Genomic DNA, 22,708 nt, shown 5'->3' with positions numbered 1-22,708 from the left:
AATCCGTCTGTCCCCTTGGTGTTGGATGACACCATGAGATCTAGATACATTTATAGATGTCTACTGTAGCGTATCACTTGCTAGTTATGGTATTAAATCTCTGCAAGAAAAAAAAATTCATGCTAATCAATATAGTAAGTTCAAGTTTCAAGTTCAAGAGAAGGAATTATATATATTCTGGATAAAATTAAGATTAAAAACAGATATACCAGAAATGCTAGAGCAGTTTAAATTAAAAGGTAGAGTTAGAAAACTTTTGCATTGAAATTTACTGTAAAACTATTTGTTAGTTAAGAGCTATGACATACTAAGTTCCTGTTAACATTTTCTAAAGCTCTAAGCACTTAAGCTCATGCCATCACATAAAAGTAAAGTTACCTCTTCTGTGGCAGACTAATGCTTCAACACTGGCATGAAGTTTCCTAAGTTGCTGATCCAGATTCTCAAACTGCTGGTGTTTTTCTTCAAACCACTGACAAAAGAGGAAAGAATCTAGCATTATAATTTAGATTACCAACAGCATTTCTTGTTTTAAAGCAGCAAATTATCCATTTATTGCTAGGATGGTTAACTGATACAGCTAAGAATCCAAGCCAATAAGCAAATTACTATCTTATTTTCTACTTCTACAGCTTTAAAATGCAATTGTAGAGAGTCATTAATTCGACTCATTATTCAAGTAAAAAAAAAAATAAAATCAGCTCTTACTGCATCTGATTCATTCATCTTGATTGTCATTTTGTTGACAGCATCAGCAGCCTTGTTTACCATCCTCAATATTCCTGCTCCACTCAGAGCCTGGGTGTTAACCGCTCTCGGCAGCTGGAAATGAATGACAAATAAGGGCAAACAGACTGGTTAAAAGGATGGAGGTTTAACTGGGTACAAGGGGGAAAGAAAAGGATAGACTATTTTCTTTACTCCTACATGTTACAATATAGTGGAATCTAATTTCTCAGTTTTACTATTTTTACATTCTCAGAGGAAAACTTAACAATATAGACTATTTACTTTTCTTCTACCCCTTTAACATTTAAATGGAACAACCAACCTACTTGTCAGAAGTTATGAACTAGTCAAAGGTCCTAACTAGCCACCTATATACTACAGAGAACAAACTGCCACTACAGAAACAGAAAAGCTTAGATTTATAAGATACAGAAATTCTGTAAAAAACTTCATTATAATGCAAGATTCACACTGTGTACAGATCATAAAAGGTTGATGTCTTTTTGCTTTTAAATATAGGCCAGGTTTCAAAACCTACCTTATGAGTATGCAAGAACTGTGCATTTGTGAGGTACTTAGAAATCCTCAGGAGTAAGTTAACAAACTTTAAACTGATGATATTCTTTGTTAATGTTAGTCTAAATATGCTGTACAAAGTGGTCCCAATGTCAGGTCATTTACCCTTCGTATCTGATACTTTGTGTCAGCAGCATTGACACTGAGTTATCTATTGATGATGCTTTTGTCAGTATCGAGGCCTCTGTGACTTCTTAGCATAGCTAAGATATTGACATTGGCCAAAAGACAATCCACTACTACAGCAAATCCACTGTGCACATTTATAGAATTATGTTTTTGGAGACATAACAGACAATCTGTTCCATAATATATTTCATTTTGTGAAAGGTGTCAGATTGATAGTACTGGTGACTGAAGTCCTCTATCACAAAACATCTAGCATGGCCAGCAGCACTGCATGTCTGTTCGCATTATCATGCCAATAGACCTCAAGCTTGACTCCTAGAGGCAAGAACTGTTTTCAAGCCAGTTTAATTCCTGATCTTAATTAACCCTCAGTAGCACTGATCATGGATTTTCTATCTGTGTATGATGAGCTTCACTCGGAATTGGACAGACCAACTCGCTTGGCAGAAGTCATTGAACAGCAGATAGCTTTTGGTCACTACCAACCTAAGATTTATCAGAGGTAGAGGCAACAGACTTTGTACACGATTATCTAAGTAGCCTTTTGTCACTCTGTCCCATGAAGGGTACAATCCAATTTTATTTCATATGAATTTAGGAGATTATGTCTCAATACAAATAGTACATTGCTTTGTACATTACCACATCTGGAAACAAATAAGGAACTTAAAAGAATGTAAATACCTCAGAACTTTCCAAGAACTGCCTTAAATATGAATCCTGCAACAAGGTAGGGTGTTTTACTGTTCTTTGTAGGTACCTATGATTTAAAAAAGTTAAAATATTAGATAAGAAAACAGATTTCATGTGCCTGACAGCATTGGAAAGTGTCCTTTAGCTAAAGAATGGGTACAATGCAGGTAGCATGTAACCTTTCTTCATTACCTAATGGGGTTTGAACACTTGTAAAGTCACCTCTAAAGACAAGTTGCTGGCAGTGGATTCTAACCTATTTTGTTTACATCAAACTTCTTAAGGTGTCATAATTTGCCATAAATGTATGTTGCACAGTATTGAAATAATATACTTGATATTTTTAACACCTCACTGAAGGCTTCCTGCTCTAACAACAACCAATTTAAGCCAGAAAACAGATGGGCATGTTTAAACACATTCTCATACTGTGCAGCAAACAGGCTTGTTGTTACAGCTAATTCTGGCTGGCTCGTTTTAGAATTAAAGGAAGTCTTGGAGAAGCAAACTGATCTTGTTCTGGGTATGAACTATTTATTCACTGCCTAAACAGCCTTCAACCTATATTAGTCCTACGGGACTCATCCACCCAGAAGTAAAATTAGTGCAATTCCTTCCTTTTGCAATTTTTTGCATTTATGCTTGGATCTAAAAAAACTATTGATTCTACAAATATGAGTTGAAGAGGTAAATTCCTACAGTGGCTCATTAACTAAAAACTGCTGCAAGTTTGTCATAACTGATTTTAATATTATGTATTAACGGAAAGTGTCTAATACTTACAAGAATGCTTTACAGAAACTTAATACCTCAAAAGATCATGGGAGCATGAGAAAGTATGCAATACTGCCAATGAAGATTTACTACTAGAACACCATTAACAGTATTTCTACTTTTTGCAAAGCTTTAGTTTTGCTCAAGCCTCAGCTGTAAAGTACCAGAACTGCCCCATTACAGTCACAAATTGCTTGGAAAGTGTCCTAGAGAGTTATATAGACTGGGACTTAACGGAAAGTTTGAGTACATTGATAATGTAAATACAATGTATTTTATCCATCCTCCATTAGATATGGCCACCAGATCCTTATTTTTCTTCCTAAATAAGCTAAGAGTTACACTGAAACTATTTCATACATTAGATTTGTTGTTGACACAGCAAAGAGCTTTTCCCTTAGAAAACTGCTGCTAGAGAATAGCACTTACTCCAAGGGAAATAACTAACCTGTTCACTGGAAACAACTAGAGATATGCTCGAAGACACCTGTCAGACTTGTAGTACTTAAGTTCACTATTCTAAGGCATAAACTTCAGTGAAATCAATAAAAAAGACACGTTGCTTTCCTGCCCACTTTACCCATAGGTCTGGGCAATCTAGAACAGATTTTTTTGGTCTTTCTGGGGCATACTGATATGTTTTCATAGAATCATAGAATGGTTTGGGTTGGAAGGGACCTTAAAGATCATCGAGTTCCAACCCGCCCTGCCATGGGCAGGGACACCTCCCACTAGACCAGGTTGCTCAAAGCCCCATCCAACACGGCCTTGAACACTTCCAGAGATAGGGCATCCACAACTTCTCTTGGCAACCTGTTCCAGTGTCTCACCACCCTCACAGTAAAGAATTTCCTCCTAATATCTAACATAAATTTACCCTCTTTCAGTCTCAGTTCCGTGCCCGGCAAGATCATGGAAGAGATCCTCCTAGAAACTCTGCTAAGGCACATGGAAAATAAGGTGATTGGTGACAGCCAACATAGCTGCCCTTGAGCTTCACATTCCCCACCAGCCCCTCCTTGTTGGCAAGAACAAGATCTAGCATGGCACCTCTCCTCATTGGCTCTTCTATCACTTGGAGATGGCAGTTATCATTGAAGCATTCCAGGAACTTCCTGGATTGCTTATGCCCTGCTGCGATGTCCCTCAAACAGATACTGGGGTGGTTGAATCACAGAATGGTTTGGGTTGGAAGGGACCTCAAAGATCACCTTGTTCCAAACCCCCTGACATGGGTAGGGACACCTCCCATTACACCAGGTTGCACAAAGCCCCATCCAGTCTGGCCTTGAACACTTTCAGGGACGGAGCATCCACAACTTCTCTGGGCAACCTGTTCCAGTGCCTCACCACCCACACAGTAAAGAATTTATTCCTGATATCTAACCTAAATCTCCCCTCTTTCAGTTTATAACCAGTACCCCTCATCCTATCGCTACACTCTCTCATAAAGAGTCCCTCCCCATCTCTCCTGTAGGCCCCCTTCAGGTAACTGGAAGGCTGCTATAAGGTCTCCCCGGAGTCTTCTCTTCTGCAGGCTGAAAAACCCCCAACTTTTTCAGCCTTTCTTCATAGTAGAGGTGCTCCAGCCCTCTGATCATCTTCGTGGCCCTCTGCTGGACCCATTCCAACAGGTCCATGTCCTTCCTGTGCTGAGGACTCCAAAGCTGGATGCAGTACTCCAGGTGGGGTCTCATGAGAGTGGAGTAGAGGGGTAGAATCACCTCCCTCAACCTGCTGGCCACACTTCTTTTGATGCAGCCCAGGATGTGACTGGCTTTGTGGGCTGCGAGCGCACATTGCTAGCTCATTGGATTCTGACACTGCCAGAAGTTCCCCACAAGGACCAGGGCTTGTGAATGTGAGACTGCTCCTATCTGTCTATAGAGGGCCTTATCCACTCAGTCTTCCTGGTCAGGTGGCCTGTAGCAGACCCCCACTGTAACATCACCTGTCCCTGCCCTCCCTTTAATCCTGACCCATAAAGTCTCAGTCAGCTCCTCATCCATCCCCAGGCAGAGCTCCATGCACTCCAGCTGGTCACTGACATAGAAGGCAACACCCCCTCCTCCTCGTCTCCCCTGCCTTTCCTTCCTGAGGAGCCTGTATCCTTCCATTCCAACACTAGTTATAGGAGCCATCCCACCACGTCTCCATGATGCCAATAGGTCATAGCCCTGGAGGCGTGCGCACGTCTCTAACTCCTCTTGTTTATTCCCCAATGCTGCGTGCATTTGCACAGAGGCATTTAAGTTGGGCCCCTGATTAAGCTGATTTACTGGCTGGAGTGGCTGGTATTCCTTTGTGCTGCACTCCAGGTGCTCTCCTGTTGACTTGTGACCCTTCTTCATGCTCTGGGCATCTATTACTGGCATTAGCATCATATTGGTAGGAGTGGGATGGATTGAGGTTCCCCTCCCCCAGCAACTTTAGTTTAAAGCCCTCTTCACCAGCCTGGCAAGCTTCTGACCAAAGATGCTCTTCCCCTTCTCTGACTGATGGACCCCATCAAGCCCCAGTAGACCAGGTTTCTCAAAGCGAGTCCCATCGTCTAAGAAGCCAAACCCCTGGCTGTGACGCCAGTCCTGTAACCATTTGTTGATTTGCCAGATTCAATTAGCCCTTTCAAATCCCTTCCCTCTGATGGGGAAGATTGATGAAAAGATTGCTTGGCTATGGGTCCATTGCAGAGTGTGCTTGCAACCAGCTATCTAACTCCTTCTCAGCCTCCCTGATGTTATTCAGCCTCCTCACTGCCTTCTGCAGCTCTGCCACCTGCTGCAGGAGATCCTCCACCTGGGCACACCTTTTGCAGGCAGGTCTGCCACCTATCCCTGCCCCAGGAGAAAGGTCTAGGCACTTCCTGCCATCTGAGGTCTGCACTGCAGCCTCTCCCTTCAGCACCTCCATCTGGATCTGCACCATCTACCACTGGGGTAGATGGTGCAGACACCCAGCTGGAGCTTCAACCTTTGCTCTCAGACAAGCGCCCACCATTCTCCCTTTTCTCCCTTGAGAATCAGGTAGGATGAGTGCCCTTGACCTGTACAGATGGTCACAGAACGGTGCCTGGTTGCTGGGTTATGTGTCCTTCACAAGTCTCCCACTCAGCCAGTGGAATGCCCCTCCTTCAAAGAGGCGCCCTCCCATGCGAACTGCTGCACAAGCTGCCATGCAAAGTGCCACACTACACCCTGTTTGCCCATCCTGGTCACTCACGCTGCCATTTGTGGGAGTGGGGAGTGGCCACTGTTACTCCTGGCCCCACCCACACCTCATCACCTGCTCTCACGAGAGCTGCAGGCTTGTGGTGGGTCTTTGTGCTCCCCTGGGGTTTCCCTGGCTCAGGAAACCCCCCTGTACACCATGATCCCCTACCCTGCTGCAGAAAGCACCTTCACCAGAGCTGATCGGATCGCCTTGGCGAGTGACCTCAGCTTTAGGAAACAGCAACATAACCACTGCCTCTTAAATACCTTTTGAACACCTTAATAGGTAGGTGACTTTTTGGTTCTAAATGGAAAAGCTACCTAAAATTGGCTTAGGAACATGATGAAAAAGTTGCTCATTGCCAGATAAGACATTCATGGTCTTTCTGAAAAAAAGAAACAGAATATACCATGAAGCCTTCTCAACTGTCAGAAGTACTGAGGAGTCCCTTCCCCAGTATGGGAAGAGTGCTTAACAACCACTGAAAGTATTATACTAATTTAAAGAATGAACACAAATTTGTGAATTAAACTTTTTCTAATCTGAGTTCTTTTGTTCAAATGACCAACCAAGGAGGAAACCAGTCATCTCTATCACAGACAGAGACCTAAAGTTGTCTGGAAGTGGTTGTTCAGTTGCCTTAAGTCTAATTACTTCAATTCCAGCTGTTATTCCATGTTTTCATATCTTTATAACACCACTCTTTCAGCAACAGGCTTGTTGTATAGCCAGGATGTGTTTCAGAGTTCTGCTCCAAGTGACAGAACTACTTCAGTAACTTCAGGGTGAAATTTTAAGTAGCAAATGTTAAGCTGTATACCAACATTTAGTGATGGACAGCTGTAAGACAGGACAATCTATCAATATTTTGAGGGTCAACATCACTTCAGATGCTATTAGTTAATAAATGGAAGGATGGAAGCAACAAGATTCTGGAGATATTTTTCCAATTAAGATTGTTTCTGGAACTCTAAAAGCTCAAGAGCTTCATATATGCTCTTTGACATACAATCAAAAACCTTTGATTTCTATTAGTTTCTAATTTAACTGAAACTGTTAAACAGTGTATTGTTTTCATATGATGTAATAATCACATAGAATCACATCACAGCAATGGGCGTATGTAAGAGAGGACCTGTAATTTCCTCTTGAGTGTTTGAGCCATGGGATGGTGTAAGGGATGACTACTAAACAAAGCAGCCTGAAGGAATGTCTCAAAACCTCCTAAGTACCAGGCCTTCTGCTCAAGGAACCGATAAGACTAACACTTACTTATCTCTTGTGTGATTCATGGTAAAGAGAGAAATGGTGCCTGGAGGATGAGTTTCACAGAAACAGAATAGCCCTGGTTTTTCTCTTGTGAAGGACGAGCTGTTTCTCTGGAAAGACGCTATGCCCAGTGCTCACCTTTGCCTCATTATCTGAAAAATGCATATTAAAGTTCACACCACCACATATGCTAATGAAGATTATCGAGATCATGCTAAACATATATGACCATAGCTCTCATATCCCCACCCAAATCATGCTACATATCACCTGGGGGTGGGGGGGAGAAACCTGAGACGAAACTGCCCCTAGGCGTGGGCAAACATAAAAGGGGGAAGACTTTCCCTGAAGGGGAAGATTTTTGACCTGGGAAGATTTTTTTCCCTGAAGAGATTTTACACAGAGGAGCACTTCTATGACCTGCGATGACCAGACTAACGCTGGAACTGGGACCAGTGATTTCTATCTCATTCTCTCCTTCTCTATCCCTTTGTTTCTTTTCTTTTCTCTTTTCTTTCAAAGAAGTAACGCAATGCATACCTTACCGCTTGCCATGATTTGTTATATACCTAGCCAATTATCGTGGACCTAGTTAAGACCTGGTTACTAATCTAATAAACATTTGTATACAGACCTTGAGAGTTGTCTCACCTTAGTCCGCGCCACTGGGGATTTACGAATCTGAGTCACTCCCCCTCTCTTCTGAGTGGGGTGTGACAGCACATTATAAAATCATACCAGAATTAAGTCTGTATACTTGACTCAGCTGTATGTGAACATAAGTTATAGAAATTTTACTAGTTGCTTTCAAAAGGCTTTACCAGCCATGTCAACAAGAAGGGATGATGCAGCACATCAATGACAGTACCCTTTGTGATGGGTGCACTCCTCTTGTTTGAACTAACTGAACTTTGGTCCAGGCAGATGCTCAACAAGTAGGCCTAACCGAAGTTAATCCTATTGTGCAAGGCTATCAGCAAGAACCCAGCACCAAAACCACAAAAACAATTTTGCTGGAGACTGGGCTGATAAGCTGCAGAAACTGCATGAACACAGCAGAAAACCTGACAATGAGTCAACCACTTTACACTATAATTATCTGCAGCCATCAGGGTCTGTTGAGCTCTCCCTCCATAGCAGCTGGCTGTGTGGTGGTGATCTCCCCTTGAGTAGGGATGCCTCTCAAGGTTACCCTTTGAGGCTGAGAGATCCCTTACCTGGCACCAGGCATCAGTGGGCTGGTAAGTGACATTTTTTGCATGCATGTAACATTTAGATATGTATAATAAGCTTACATGATGATCTTTGTATCTCATACTAACTTTAAGTGTAGTAAATAGTAGAATATTGACTGCCAATCCACCTGTACTTATTAAATATTTTACATACCTAAATTTACTGATTAGAACTCAATAAACTGAAGTAGTAGATCAGACCTGTCTGAGCGATCTCTGAGTCTTCTTCTATGACACCCTTCCATAGCAAAGGTATCTGAACAATACTAGCTGTATGCCAGTGCTGAATGACAGAGATCTGCTATTTCTTACATCAAAATGGTCAGGGAAACACCCAGTATCAATACAGGCTGGGGGATGAAGGGATTGAGAGTAGCCCTGCCATGATGGACTTGGGGGTACTGGTGGATGAAAAGCTGAACATGAGTTAGCAATGCGCGCTCTCTGTACCTAAGTACAGATGGTCCAGATCCCAGTTAGAGAGCCCATGTAGTATATTAAAATTCATTTTGATGCTAAACAAGTTTTAGTTAGATATATATATTACCTTTCTAATGCTGCTCTTCTTTTTTCTACGAATTCAGCAGATGAAGAATCTTCCTTGCCTACTTTAACCTTGGTCATGCCTTTGAAGAAAATGGCATCATATTGATTTTACGTTACCATAAAGAAATCATTAACATAACTGATATGATTAGAAGATTAAGCTCAACTACGTTTAAGCCAAATTACAATGAAAAGCGCCACAGAAAAATATGAAGAACACAAACATCACATGCTGCACACTTCTGTGGGAAACAGATCTATGAAATATGCAATTTCCTGTAATACATCTATTGTGATTAAAGTTATTAAAAAACTAGTTGAATTTGCATTTATGAAGACAATCTAAATAAAAGTCACAGTCTTACTGGTCACTTGTGTTCAGAAGAAAACAGTTACTCTAATAAAGCAGAACAAGAAATTAAATCTTAGTTTATAATTCTATTGATTAGTATGCTAATACTAATTTCTAAAAATAAGTGTGCGGGATTTTTGGGGGGAGGGGTTGTTTTTTAGGGTTTCTTTTTAATTAATGTATTGCATATAAATGACAAGGTTGGGGGGGGAGGCAAGCCCCGCAGGGGTGATCTCTGTAGGAGGAGATCAGTGGCTACGCTAATGCCAGTCACAGCTGGTTCCAGCTGGCTTAGCAATGGACCCACCATAGGCCAAAGCTGAGCCAGAGAAGTTTGTGGTGCGCCTCTATGAAAACATATTTAAGAAAGGGTGGTAAATATCAAGGGAAAAGAGAAACAAGGCCAGAGCAGTAGGGGGAACTCCACACCAGAGCAGATACTCCCCTGAAGGGACTGCAGCCTGTGGAGGAACCCATGCCAAAGCAGAGGAAACGAGTAGAAGGAAAGAGCAGCAGAAGATAAGAGTAAGGAACAAGGAGTGGCAGAAAGAAACCGCTATGCCCTGACCTCAGTCTCCTGCGGCCTCCCAGTGAAGAGACTGAGTGTAAGATGCGCCAATAACAAGGGGAGTGGAGACTATGAAGGGGGGACAAGAGGTGTCTGGACTGAAGTTAAGCCTGGGGAAGGGGGAGGAAAAGCGTTTTCCTTAAGTGTTTCTCTTCTTTCCGCTCCCCCCCTGGCAAAACCCCAATTCAGTAATTAAGTGTTTTAAATTAAGTTAAATTCCTCAAGTCAAGTCTGTTTTGCCCACAACAGCCAAAAGACGTCCATACAGGAAAATTACTGCTCCAGTTTCTATTGGGCAGAGTAGAAGGGCTGATCTTACTTCTGGCCCTGATGAAGGGACTTCTGGTTTGCAGTTACAAAAATCAAGTACTAAATACTCCAACCAGGAATAAATAGACCCTGCCTCTGCCCAGACAGAGGAAAGCAACAACCAGGTTTACTAGACTGTGTGGGTTCAATGTGTGCCCCAAAGGAGTATAAGACTGCAGCTGACACCAGTGCACAGCGTACCGTAATGCCATCAGGTTACAAAGGAGCACAACCCATCTGTATTTCTGGATTAACAGCAATCTGTGTTGGAGGCTAATGTCAAGATGCTAGGAGGAGCTGTGCTTCTGTACCAACCACTTTGGAAGCAGACTGAACCCCTTTCTATGCTGTCAATAACTCTTTTTCCTTTGGAGTATAGCAGGCTTCGGATTCTCTGTATCCCCGACTCCAAAACCCTAGGGGTCGACCTCAAGTCTCCCCTGGTGCTTTCTGCCAGAGGCTCCAGGTAGGGCCCTTCTCCTCGGCTGCGGTGTAGAGCACGTTTTTAACATCTTGTCCCACCCGGACTGGTCCGAGAGCTACTGTGTGGACTATTTCCTGCTTAATTTGTTCAAAGGCTTGTTGTTGCTCAGGACCCCATTTAAAATTGTTCTTCTTCCAGGTCACTTGATAGAGAGGGCTCACAATCAGACTGTAGTCTGGGATATGCATCCTCCAAAAACCCACAACACCTAAGAAAGCTTGTGTTTCCTTTGTACTTGTTGGTGGAGACATAGCTGCGATTTTATTGATCACATCCATCGGGATCTGACGGCGTCCATCTTGCAATTTTATTCCTAAAAACTGGATCTCCTGCACAGGTCCCTTGACCTTACTTTGTTTTATGGCAAAGCCAGCTCTCAGAAGGATTTGAACTATATTCCCTTTCTCAAAATCTTCTTCTGCTGTGTTGCCCCATGCAATGATGCCATCAGTGTATTGCAGATGTTCTGGAGCTTCAGCCTGTTCCAGTGCAGTCTGGATCAGTCCATGGCAAATGGTAGGGCTGTGTTTCCACCCCTGGGGCAGTCGATTCCAGGTGTACTGGACACCCCTCCAAGTGAAAGCAAACTGGGGCCTGCACTCTGCTGCCAAAGGGATTGAGAAGAATGCATTAGCGATATCAATTGTGGCATACCACTTGGCTGCCTTGGACTCCAGTTCGTATTGAAGTTCTAACATGACCAGCACAGCAGTACTCAGTGGCGGTGTGACTTCATTCAGGCCACGATAGTCCACAGTTAGCCTCCACTCTCCATTAGATTTCCGCACTGGCCATATGGGACTGTTAAAGGGTGAGCGAGTCTTGCTGATCACTCCTTGGCTCTCCAGTTGACGAATCAGCTTATGGATGGGAATCAGAGAGTCTCGACTGGTGCGATATTGCCACCGATGAACTGTTGTGGTAGCCATCAGCACCTGTTGTTCTTCGACCCTCAACAACCCCACAACAGAAGGGTCCTCTGAGAGACCAGGCAAGGTAGACAACTGCTTAACTTCCTCCGTCTCCAAGGCAGCTATGCAAAAAACCCACTGGTACCCTTTGGGGTCCTTAAAACATCCTCTCCTGAGGTAGTCTATGCCAAGGATGCATGGGGCCTCTGGGCCAGTCACAATGGGGTGCTTTTGCCACTCATTCCCAGTTAGGCCCACTTCAGCTTCCGGTACAGTCAATTCTTGGGATCCCCCTGTCACTCCAGAAATGCAAATGGCTTCTGTCCCTCTATAGCTTGATAGTATTAGGGTACACTGTGCGCCTGTGTCCACTAGAGCCTTATACTCCTGTGGGCCTGATGTGCCAGGCCATCGAATCCACACTGTCCAATAAACCCGGTTGTCCCTTTCCTCTGCCTGGCTGGAGGCAGGGCCCCTCTAATCCTGGTCATAGTATCCATTACTCGCTTCTTGCAGAAATGACTTGGAATTCCCTTCAAGAGGATCAGAAGTAAGCTCAGGCCTTCTACTCTGTCTGAGGAACTGCCAATTGGAAACTGGGGCAGCATTTTTCCTGGAGGGATCCCCTTTTGCAATTGTTCTCCCTTGCAACTCATGTACCCGTGCCTGTAGGACTGAGGTAGGTGGTCCATCCCACTTCCTCATGTCCTCTCCATGGTCACGCAAGCAGAACCACAGGGTGCCTCATGGTGTGTACCCTCTATACTCTCTCTCTTGAGTAGAGAAACGCCTACTCCTAATAGCTGAGATACTGGCCCATACCGGTGGGGAGAAGGACATATTCTCTTCAAGTTGCTGGACCTTCCGGGACAGTTTCTCCACAGCTGAGATGAGGGGAGAAGAGAGACTTTCTTCGTATTGCCGAAGTCAGGCAGCCACCTCATCCACCTCTGGTCCCTCTTCGCCTTTCCATTCCATCACCACCAATAAGTTGGCATATGACGATGGTGCGCTCTGTACAAACTTCCACCACCTGGGCCTTGTACATTGGATCTCATCAGGATCTGTGGGTAACTGCGTGTTGTCTGGGTCATAATAAACCATCTCCTGCACAGCTAATTCCCTCAGGTACTGGATACCTCTTTCCATGGTGGTCCACTTGCTCGGATGACATACAACATCTTCACTGAAGGGGTACCTTTCCCTCATGCCTGACAGGAGTTGTCTCCAGAGGCTTGTGTCTTTGTCCCAATCACCTTGCCAATGCCCCCTTCCCTGGACAGGGATCCCAGCTGCCTGGCTTCCCTACCCTCCAATTCCAAGCTACTGGCCCTGTTATCTCTGCATTGGAGCAGCCAGGTGACAATGTTCTCACCTGGAAGTTAACTGAAATCTTTTCACATATCCCGTGGCTCACTCAGGGATAAGGATCGAGTTATTATCTCTGGTTCTGCCTCTTCCTCCTGTTCTCATGATGACCCTGGTTCATCGTCATCCCTCACTAAGCGAACTGATTTCTTGGTGTATTTCTTCTTCTGGATAGGGGCAACTGATACCGGCACAGGTTGGATTTCTGGTTCAGCTGCAGTGCCTGCCACCAGGGTTGCAGTAACTGCAGTGCCTGTTGGTCTGGTTTTCATCTGTTTCCCCTGAGGGTGCTGCATAATATGGAGCAGAGTTTGGTAGATACTGGCCAGGACCCAGCACAGTGCGGTAAGTTGTGCCTCTCTGGAATAGCCACTGCATTTTCCTTTCAAATATTCTATCACTTTATCAGGGTCCTGTAGTTGTTTGGGGGTGAAGTCCCAAACCACTGGAGGTGAGAAGTTCTCTAGATAACTGCCCATATTCTCCCACATGCCATGCCACCCATGATTATCCAGCCTCAGGGCAGATCTTGGTGTGGTAGTCTTAAATAGTTGTTTAACCCTAAACAACACCTGAAACACATTCAGTAGACATTGCAATAGGAACATGCTGGTTTGAACATCCCAAGGATATTCAAAATTCTCAAAAGCTGTCATACCCGGCCCGAAGGAGAAAAGGGAGATGAAAGCTGGGGAAAATATTCCCCCGTTTCCCCCAAGCAGGACAGCAATGCCACATAAACACTCCAGCATAACTGCCTGAACAGTGATGTTATCATATCATAAGTTGATATTACACAGGACAGCAAAATGATAATGCTGATCCCTCTCCCAGAGCTGATAAACAGCATCGCAGGAACTACATGGAACATGTATGGTTCTATGAACCATATGGTTCATAGAACATGTTGGTGGATGAGAAGCTCAACATGAGCCGGCAGTGCGCACTGGCAGCCCAGAAAGCCAACCGCATCCTGGGCTGCATCAAGAGAAGTGTGGCCAGCAGGTCGCAGGAGGTGATTCTACCCCTCTACTCTGCGCTCGTGAGACCCCACCTGGAGTACTGTGTCCAGCTCTGGAGTCCTCAACACAGGAAGGACATGGACCTGTTGGAACGGGTCCAGCAGAGGGCCACGAAGATGATCAGAGGGCTGGAGCACCTCTCCTATGAAGACAGGCTGAGAGAGCTGGGGTTGTTCAGCCTGGAGAAGAGAAGGCTCCTTATTGCAGCCTTCCAATATCTGAAGGGAGCCTACAGGAGAGCTGGAGAGGGACTCTTTGTCAGGAGATGTAGTGACAGGACAAGGGGTAATGGTTTTAAATTTGAAGAGGGGAGATTTAGATTAGATACCAGAAAGAAATTCTTTACTGTGAGGGCGGTGAGGCACTGGAACAGGTTGTCCAGGGAAGTTGTGGATGCCCCATCCCTGGAAGTGTTTAAGGCCAGGCTGGATGGGGTTTTGAGCAACCTGCTCTAGTGGGAGGTGTCCCTGCCCATGGCAGGGGGGTTGGAACTAGATGATCTTTAAGGTCCCTTCCAACTCTAACCATTCTATGATTCTATGACTGGCTGGGCATTGGTCAGCTGGTAGTAAGCAATTTGAGGTTTTTTGCACCACTTGTTTATCTTGGTTTTGTTTTCATTTGTGTTGGGTTTTGTGTTTTGTTTTTTTTCCCCTTTTTTTCTTGTTAAAATGTCTCTATCGTCTCAACCCAAAAGTTTTCTCACTCTTACCCTTCCAATTCTCTCGGCAGGGGGAGCAAAGAAGCAGCTGTGTGGTGCTTAGCCACCTACCAGGGTTAAACCACGACAGTAGGACATTTCATATTACAAAGTAAAATAAAATAAACGTGTGTGTAGTGTAAATGCATGTCATCTACTTTCAGCTGTTTTGCCAGCTCTCTGCTTTAAGATGTCTCATTTTAAATCAGCCTAGAAAACTCTGTTTTTCCTTCATCTCTCCAAAATTATAAGCATGTGGACTATACACTTCTAGATGGGACTAAATACCACTCAAGCACTGAAGGGTAGGCAGTTCAGGTTTAAAGTGGGAGCTCTGTGCTCTTTGGAGAAAGGTCCTACAGAGTCTGCAAGTTTTCCCAACTTATCTGTAGCCAAAGAAAGTCTCTACACTAAGCACTTCAGTCACACCCAGAACTTGCTTACGTAACAGTAAGTCCCACCATTTTACCAAGTTCCATGTATATTTATTTTACAAGCAGAATTGGTATTAAAGTATTTAGTTTATATTATAGTACTGAAATCACATGCATACATTCAACCTTACAGAAAAGTAGACTTACCTACAATACTTTTTTCTGGAGCAGGAGGCACAATGTAACCAATATGCATGTACTTCATTGCTAATTTGCTGTGCAAGCCAAGGAAATCACTGAATCTTCTTTTAACAGAGAATTCATTTTTGTGAAACATGGAAAGGGATGTCTTAAAAAAAAAAAAGAAGTCATTTTAGTTATGACTTACCAATGCATCTACTCAGCTGCAATCTAAAGTTATTTGCAAATAAATTTGTTGCACTAGTTACCTTTGTTGTTACTCTGTATGCCATATAAGCATTCATGCCTTCCCCTGTAAGAAAATTAAAATACTTATCCTAAGGCAAATTACTTTAATCCCTCCAGACACTTTTTTTTTCCAAAATACACATTAAATATTTTTTTATTTACATACTAAAACCCATCAAAAGATAATTGAATAAGGAATTATGCTAAAATCTCAGAACAGTCTCTAAGAGGTAAGACAGCCTAACTTATGACTTGCTAGGCTCAAGTAACTTACCAACTTTCTCTGGGTCTGATACACTGATTTCTATATCAAGCAAATCTCCATTTGCTTCCTCTTCAATCTAGAAAAAATGTATGCCGTATTTAACAAGTTAATGTGCATTCACACTACGCATGGGTACAGAGATAAGGATATAGGGGAAGGAAGAGTCAGTACATCCCAATGACTAAAAAGCTCTTCTAGACCCACCATCCAATTTTAAGTGAACATAATTTCACATCTTGGTTTTTAATTTTGAGCCTTCCTGAAATTTTTTTTTTAGTATGGCAACCTCTTCTTCAGACTTGTTGGCCTCATAGTTTTAGTAAACATTTATCTTAGGGAAATGCTCACTTTATCTCCTCCAATTCCAGCAGGCACAGAGGTTCAAAAATGCTCTCACTTGCAATGTTTCTATAAGCTTCTAATCAAAAGACAAATGTATTCCTCATTATTAATGGTATCTGTAGTTGAAGAGTTGGGGATGAGGAAAGCAACAACTATAGAATTTTCAGATACTTGCCTGAGCTGTGTGATCACAGAATTTCCTAATCTTTCATGCAATATATGCAAGTTTGACAGAACAGAAGTAGTTAAGAAACACCATGGCAGAACAGACAGTGTGCCAAGGTTGAAGAGGAAGAAAATCAGAATGAGATGTCAGCTTAGGGCATCTGGGGAAGCAGCCGTCATCGAGTTCCAGGCAAGTCTTGTTTGCCAAATCTCATTCATCAGTGACATTTTCTAGGAACATATTCTAGAACGAACAGCATTTGCCAATGCAGACTTTGAATGGAATGCCAAATGTAAATAGCAAATTAAGTGGTAAAACTATGACCAGCCTCAGATGTTTGTTAGTATGCAGAATAATGTTAACAACTGTTTCCTCCACTTCCTCGTTAACAACAGCTTCAGAAATCCAAGTTAAAACCTGTAACATGCTAGTATGAATTAATACACATCTTTAACATTTCTCCTCTATCTAGCTCAACGCTTGCTCCCTTCACACACTTTTACAATACCTATCCTGTAGGAATGGAGCATGTTACTCACACTACAGATCTCTCATCACCTAAGCAATGAATACTCACGATATTGAGTCAAATACATATTAAACACAAAATAAACAGAATAGCTCTTTTCTTGCATACTTTCCTTTACCAAAGAATGATCCTGTGAGTAATTTAGGAACTGGATTAAAAAAAAAAAAAGTAAAACCAACAAATAGATAACACACCCCCCACCCCCAAGACATTTCCATAGTTGTCAAAATATAACTTAATTTTCTCAGTACCTCTTCTCTGGATATATCAAAAATCACAGGGGCTGTTACACTTTTCGATTCCATTCTAGGAGCTACTAATATAGTAGGTGTTATAGGAGTGACTGCAGGAATAGGTTCTGGTGAAAGTACTGGATCCCTCTCTGGACTGTCCAACGAAACTTCTTCTGTGGCTTCTAGATAAAGATTTTGAGTTCACAAAAAAGTTTTTGTACAATAGAGATAGATGTGCACCACAAAAGATACCAAGTATACACATTATAAAGTGATAATACATAAGTGTAATAAGATCATTTACAAATAACATCCATTTGTCTGTCAGATAATTTCTCTAAATATGTCGGTAAAACTAGAGGCGACATCTGAGTTTCTACTGAATAACAGGTTAAAGTAAAATTAAGTATACAATTTTTTTAATATGCTGCTGGGTACAGTCTTTTAAAGTAGTCACAAAACTGCTAAATCTTTAATTTCGATATGATATATCATGAAAACTAATGACATTTTTCCACCACAGACTGCTCTTTCTCAGCACCTATGCCAAATATAGCTTTTGCACTGTGAACAACAGCTGATTAAGTCATATAGGCTGATAACTGAGCATACCAAGAAAAATTATATATATACACCCCCTACCAAAGGCCCACAATTCATAAAATAAAAATATTAGTAGATGAGGCATTCTGACCAGTAAGACTAACTACTTAATTTTATTTTCTTCAGACTATAGATAGCTCATCTATATATAAAGAGGATATATCATCTCTGCTCTGCAAACCCTTCATGCTTTCTTTATTCCACTAATTGATTTTGACCATCACCAAACCATACAAGAGACTATTTCAGTTGGAAGGAACCTACAGCAATCATCTAGTCCAACTGTCTGACCAATGCAGGGCTGACTAAAAGTTAAAGCGTGTTATTAAGGGCATTGTCCAAATGCCTCTTAAACACTGACAGGCTTGGGGCATCGACCACCTCTCCAGAAAGCCTGTTCCAGTGTTTGACTGTTTGACCAACCTTTCGGTATAGAAATGCTTCTTAATGTCCATTCTGAACCTCCCTTGGCGAAGCTTTGAACCATTCCCACGCATCCTATCACTGGATACCAGGGAGAAGAGATCAGCACTTCCCTCTCCACTTCCCCTCCTCAGGAAGCTGTAGAGAGCAATAAGGTCACCCCTCAGCCTCCTTTTCTAAAAACTACACAAGCTCGGAGTCCTTAGCCATTCCTCATAGGACATGCCTTCCAGCCCTTTCACCAGATTTGTCGCCCTACTCTGGATGCATTCAAGGACCTTAATATCCTTCTTAAATTGTGGGGCCTAGAACTGCACACAGTATTCAAGGTGAGGCCGCACCAACGCTAAATACAGCGGGATAATCACCCCTTTTGACCAGCTGATTATACTGTGTTTGATGCATCCCAGAATGTGGTTTACCCTCTTAGATGCCAGGGCACACTGCTGACTCATGTTGAGCCTACTGTTGACCAGCGCCCCCAGATCCCTTTCTGCAGGGCTGCTCTACAGCCACTCTTCTCCCAATCTATACTTGTGCCCAGCATTACTCCATCCTAGGAGCAGTGCCTTCTAGGCACTAAGGCAGATCTACTCCAACTTACACAAAGTTACCAAAATAGCTTACCATGCAGTTTGGAGAAGAGCTGTTTCTGTCTAGATGAACAGTTTAATTTTCAAAGGAAAATAAGGCATCTTTCAAACTTTTATGATCATCATACGCAACGAACTTTTAAAAAACCCTTGTTCAACTTTAAAGACCAGATCTATTTTAAAATTTGTGAGAACAGTTACAATGTTTTTTTTTGGTTTTTTTTAAAGTCTCATTTTTGTCCCCCACAACACTGTGGACCTCTCCAGAACAAATTGCAACCTATTAGCAATCTAAAAATCAGAACAGGAAAAAGCCTCTTGAGCAAGTGAATCCAATCTATTATTACCAAAAAAAAAAGTGATATTATGATCTTTCATAATCAATCAAAACCACTCAACTTCACCCCTGATGTTCAAATCAATTCCATTTCCCATTCTTCCATAACACTTTTTGCCAATCCTTATTTTTTTTTCATAAATGAACAAAACCACCCTTCTCTATTTCAGGGATGAGAAAGATTGCAAGCCTTTGCAAGCTTGCTGTGACCTTGTAGGTTCACCCCAGTAGGTAGCTAAACACCACACAACTGCTCACTCACTCCCCCTTCAGTGGGATGGGGAAGAAAATCGGAAGGGCAAAAGTGAGAAAACTCATGGGTTGAGATGAAGACAGTTTAATAGATAAAGCAAAGCTACATGCGCAAGCAAAGCAAAGCAAGGAATTCATTCACTACTTCCCATTGGCAGGCAGACGTTTAGCCATTTACAGCAAAGCAGGGCTTCCAGGAAAGCAGGACTTCAGAAGTGTTCAAGGTCAGGTTGAACGGGGCTTTGAGCAACCTGATCCAGTGAAAGATGTCCCTGTCCATTGCAGGGGGGTTGGACTACATTTTTAAAGGCCCCTTCCAACCCAAACCATTTGATGATTCATCATGCTTAAACGGTTACTTGGAAAGATAAATGCCGTAACTCCAAACATCCCCCCCCTTCCTCCCCGCAGCTTTTATTGCCGAGTGTGATGTCATATGGTATGGAATATTCCTTCGGTCAACTGGGGGCCAGCTGTCCCAGCTGTGTCCCCTCCCAACTTCTTGTGCATCCCCAGCCTACTTGCTGCTACATCTTTTTGAAGGATCGTACTGATGGCTTCCTACCCTCAAATGCCACAGGAAGGATATTGCATCTTAGACCAATAAAGGAGTTTAATTCAAAATTTCAGATCAGGTGGGAAGCCATGACAAAATAGTTGTAAGGCAGGTTTTAGGCTGAGATCTTGGAAGAACAACATTTAGGTATGGAAAAGAGGTAATCCTTATTGCTGTTAACCACCAAATGAGAGAAGTTATACAACTATTTCACAAAAAGAAAAAAATAGATATAAAGCCACTCAAATTAGTTCTTTTTCTGTCACAGCTATTTTCCTGCATGCATGTTTGGGAAACAAACCATTAAGCACTTTGCTATATCTTCAAATTTTAGACAGGCTTAATACAAGTCATGAAACGGTTTAGACCACACAGTTTTCCCACCTTCAGTTGAGAAAACATTCCCATTACTGTAAAAGTATGGCCTCATAAAAACAGCATGAATTCAAAATAACAAACCAGCACTATAAGATGAAACAGTAGCACACACTCTCCCACCACTCCTCCTTTTTAGACCTGTATCCACACATGGATTAATATCATGAACTGATCTAGATTATTTTTGACATGAACTCCAAGAAGGATCACCTACCTGCCACTGTTCAGCAGATAGCTGCAACTATGCTGATGCATTACTTCTGCAAGAGACAAAGGGGCAGGAACAACCAGATGGAAATGGAAGAAGGCTTCCTTTCAGCAGGAATGCCAACTTGCAACTTCAGGATTACAACTGACATAACATTAGACTTCATCTGAACCAGTATCTCTCAAACTGTGTGACCCCAGGTCATCTGGGCATTACCAAATTTTTAAAGCTGCTGCCTACTAATCTTCCTTTTCCAGTTTCCTAACTAGAGGAGATAAATGCCTAGACAGTTTATACTAGCCAGGGAAACATTAACTGTTTCTGATTGATAGCAGCAGGTCAGTTCTTTTAAGAGAAAAGAAAGGGGAATTTATGCCATCCTCCCTCCTCTTACCTCTCACCCACAAGTTTGCATGCATCCAACACATTAAATAATTCCAGATGAGCAAATAGAAGAGCCAGTGGAAAGGGGTAAGGGGAAAGAGAAAAGGATGTTATACTTTTTGTTTAGAATCAAAACATTAAAAGTTAATTTCAGAAGTAGGCCATTATCATTGAAGACTGGGATTCTAAAGGGGAAAAGAAGTCTGTACTAGCTCTCTAATAAAAACTGAAGGCTACTACACTGTTGTGGTGGGTTGACCCTGGCTGAATGCCAGGTGCCCACCAAGCCGCTCTATCACTCCTGCTCCTCAGCTGGACAGGGGGAGAAAAATATAATGAAAGGCTCGTGGGTCGAGATAAGGACAGGGAGAGATCACTCACCAATTACCGTCATAGGCAAAACTGACTCAACTTAGGGAAATTAATTTAATTTATTGCCAATTAATAACAAAGTAGGATAATGAGAAACAAGAACAAATCTTAAAACACCTTCCCCCATTCCTCCCTTCTTCTCAGGCTCAACTTCACTCCCAATTTTTCTCTACCTCCTCCTCTCAAGTGGCACAGGGGGATGGGTGTCCTGGTTTCAGCTGGGGTAGAGTTAATTTTCTTCCTACTAGCTGCTGTGTTTTGGATTTAGTATGAGAATAACGTTGATAACACATATTGGTTTAGTTGTTGCTAAGTAATGCTTATATTAAGTCAAGGACTTTTTTCAGCTTCCCATAGAAGCTGAGAGGGACCATAGACAGGACAAGGTGGCCAAAGGAATATTCCATACCATAGACGTCATGCTCAGTATATAAATGGGAGTTGCCCGGGGGGCAGGAATTTGTGATTGCTGCTCAGGACGGGCTGGGCAATTGATCATCAGGTTGTGAGCAATTGTACTGTATCACTCATTTTGTATGTTCTTTTATCATTATTGTTATTATTATTTTCTCTTTCGTTACAGTTCTATTAAATTGTCTTTATCTCAACCCATGAGGTTTCCTTTTTTCCCTGATTCTCCTCTCCTATCCCACTGGGAGGAGGGAAGAAGGAGTGAATGGCTTTGTGGTCCTGGTTGCCGGTTTGGGTTAAACCATGACAACAGGGAATGGGAGTTGCGGTCAGTTCATCACATGCTGTCTCTTCTGCTCCTTCCTCCTCACACCCTTCCCCTGGCTCCAGTGTAGGGTTCCTCCCACAGGAGACAGTCCTCCACAAATTTCTCCAACGTGTGTCCTTCCCACAGGCTGCAGTTCACAAACTGCTCCAGCGTGGCTCCTTTCCACAGGGTTCAGTCCTTCAGGAAAAGACTGCTCCAGCGTGGGTCCCCCATGGGGCCACAAGTCTTGCCAGCACACCTGTTCCAGCATGGGTTCCTTTCTCCATGAGGTCCCAGATCCTGCCAAGAGCCTGCTCCAGCACAGGCTCTCCACAGGGTCACAGCCTCCTTCAGGCGCATCCACCTGTTCCGGCATAGGGTCCTCCACAGGCTGCAGGTGGATATTTGCTCCACTGTTAACCTCCATGGGCTGCAGGGAGACAACCTGCTTCACCATGGTCTTCACCATAGGCTGCAGGGGAATCTCTGCTCCAGCACCTGGAGCACCTCCTCCCCCTCCTTCTTCACTGACCTTGGTGTCTGCAGAGTTGTCTCTCACATATTCTCACTCCTCTCTTCCAGCTGCTGTTGTGCAGCAGGTTTGGGGTTTTTTTCCCCTTCTTAAATATGTTATCACAGAGGCACTACCACTACCGCTGATTGACTCAGCT

At 43.0% G+C, this 22,708-nt stretch overlaps 1 protein-coding gene across 3 annotated transcripts in view; it reads right to left on the bottom strand.

Moving 5' to 3' along the window:
• The window catches only part of LOC141476555 (sorting nexin-2-like), a 63,571-nt gene that overhangs the window by 32,188 nt on the left and 8,675 nt on the right, over window positions 1-22,708 (bottom strand). For all 3 annotated transcript variants that reach the window (XM_074165244.1, XM_074165242.1, XM_074165243.1), the window contains exons 3-10: window positions 17,232-17,395; window positions 15,953-16,019; window positions 15,699-15,742; window positions 15,457-15,598; window positions 9,163-9,241; window positions 2,119-2,194; window positions 709-822; window positions 379-472 (exon numbers count right to left, since the gene is read on the bottom strand). In XM_074165244.1, coding sequence (XP_074021345.1) covers window positions 379-472; window positions 709-822; window positions 2,119-2,194; window positions 9,163-9,241; window positions 15,457-15,598; window positions 15,699-15,742; window positions 15,953-16,019; window positions 17,232-17,285 — 670 coding nt within the window. In that variant the 5' untranslated portion in view covers window positions 17,286-17,395. The remainder of the gene's footprint in view (window positions 1-378; window positions 473-708; window positions 823-2,118; window positions 2,195-9,162; window positions 9,242-15,456; window positions 15,599-15,698; window positions 15,743-15,952; window positions 16,020-17,231; window positions 17,396-22,708) is intronic.

Source organism: Numenius arquata, chromosome W, assembly GCF_964106895.1.
Source record: "Numenius arquata chromosome W, bNumArq3.hap1.1, whole genome shotgun sequence".
In the NCBI taxonomy this organism is placed as follows: Eukaryota; Metazoa; Chordata; class Aves; order Charadriiformes; family Scolopacidae; genus Numenius; species Numenius arquata.
This window is presented reverse-complemented; position numbering and strand designations above follow the sequence as displayed.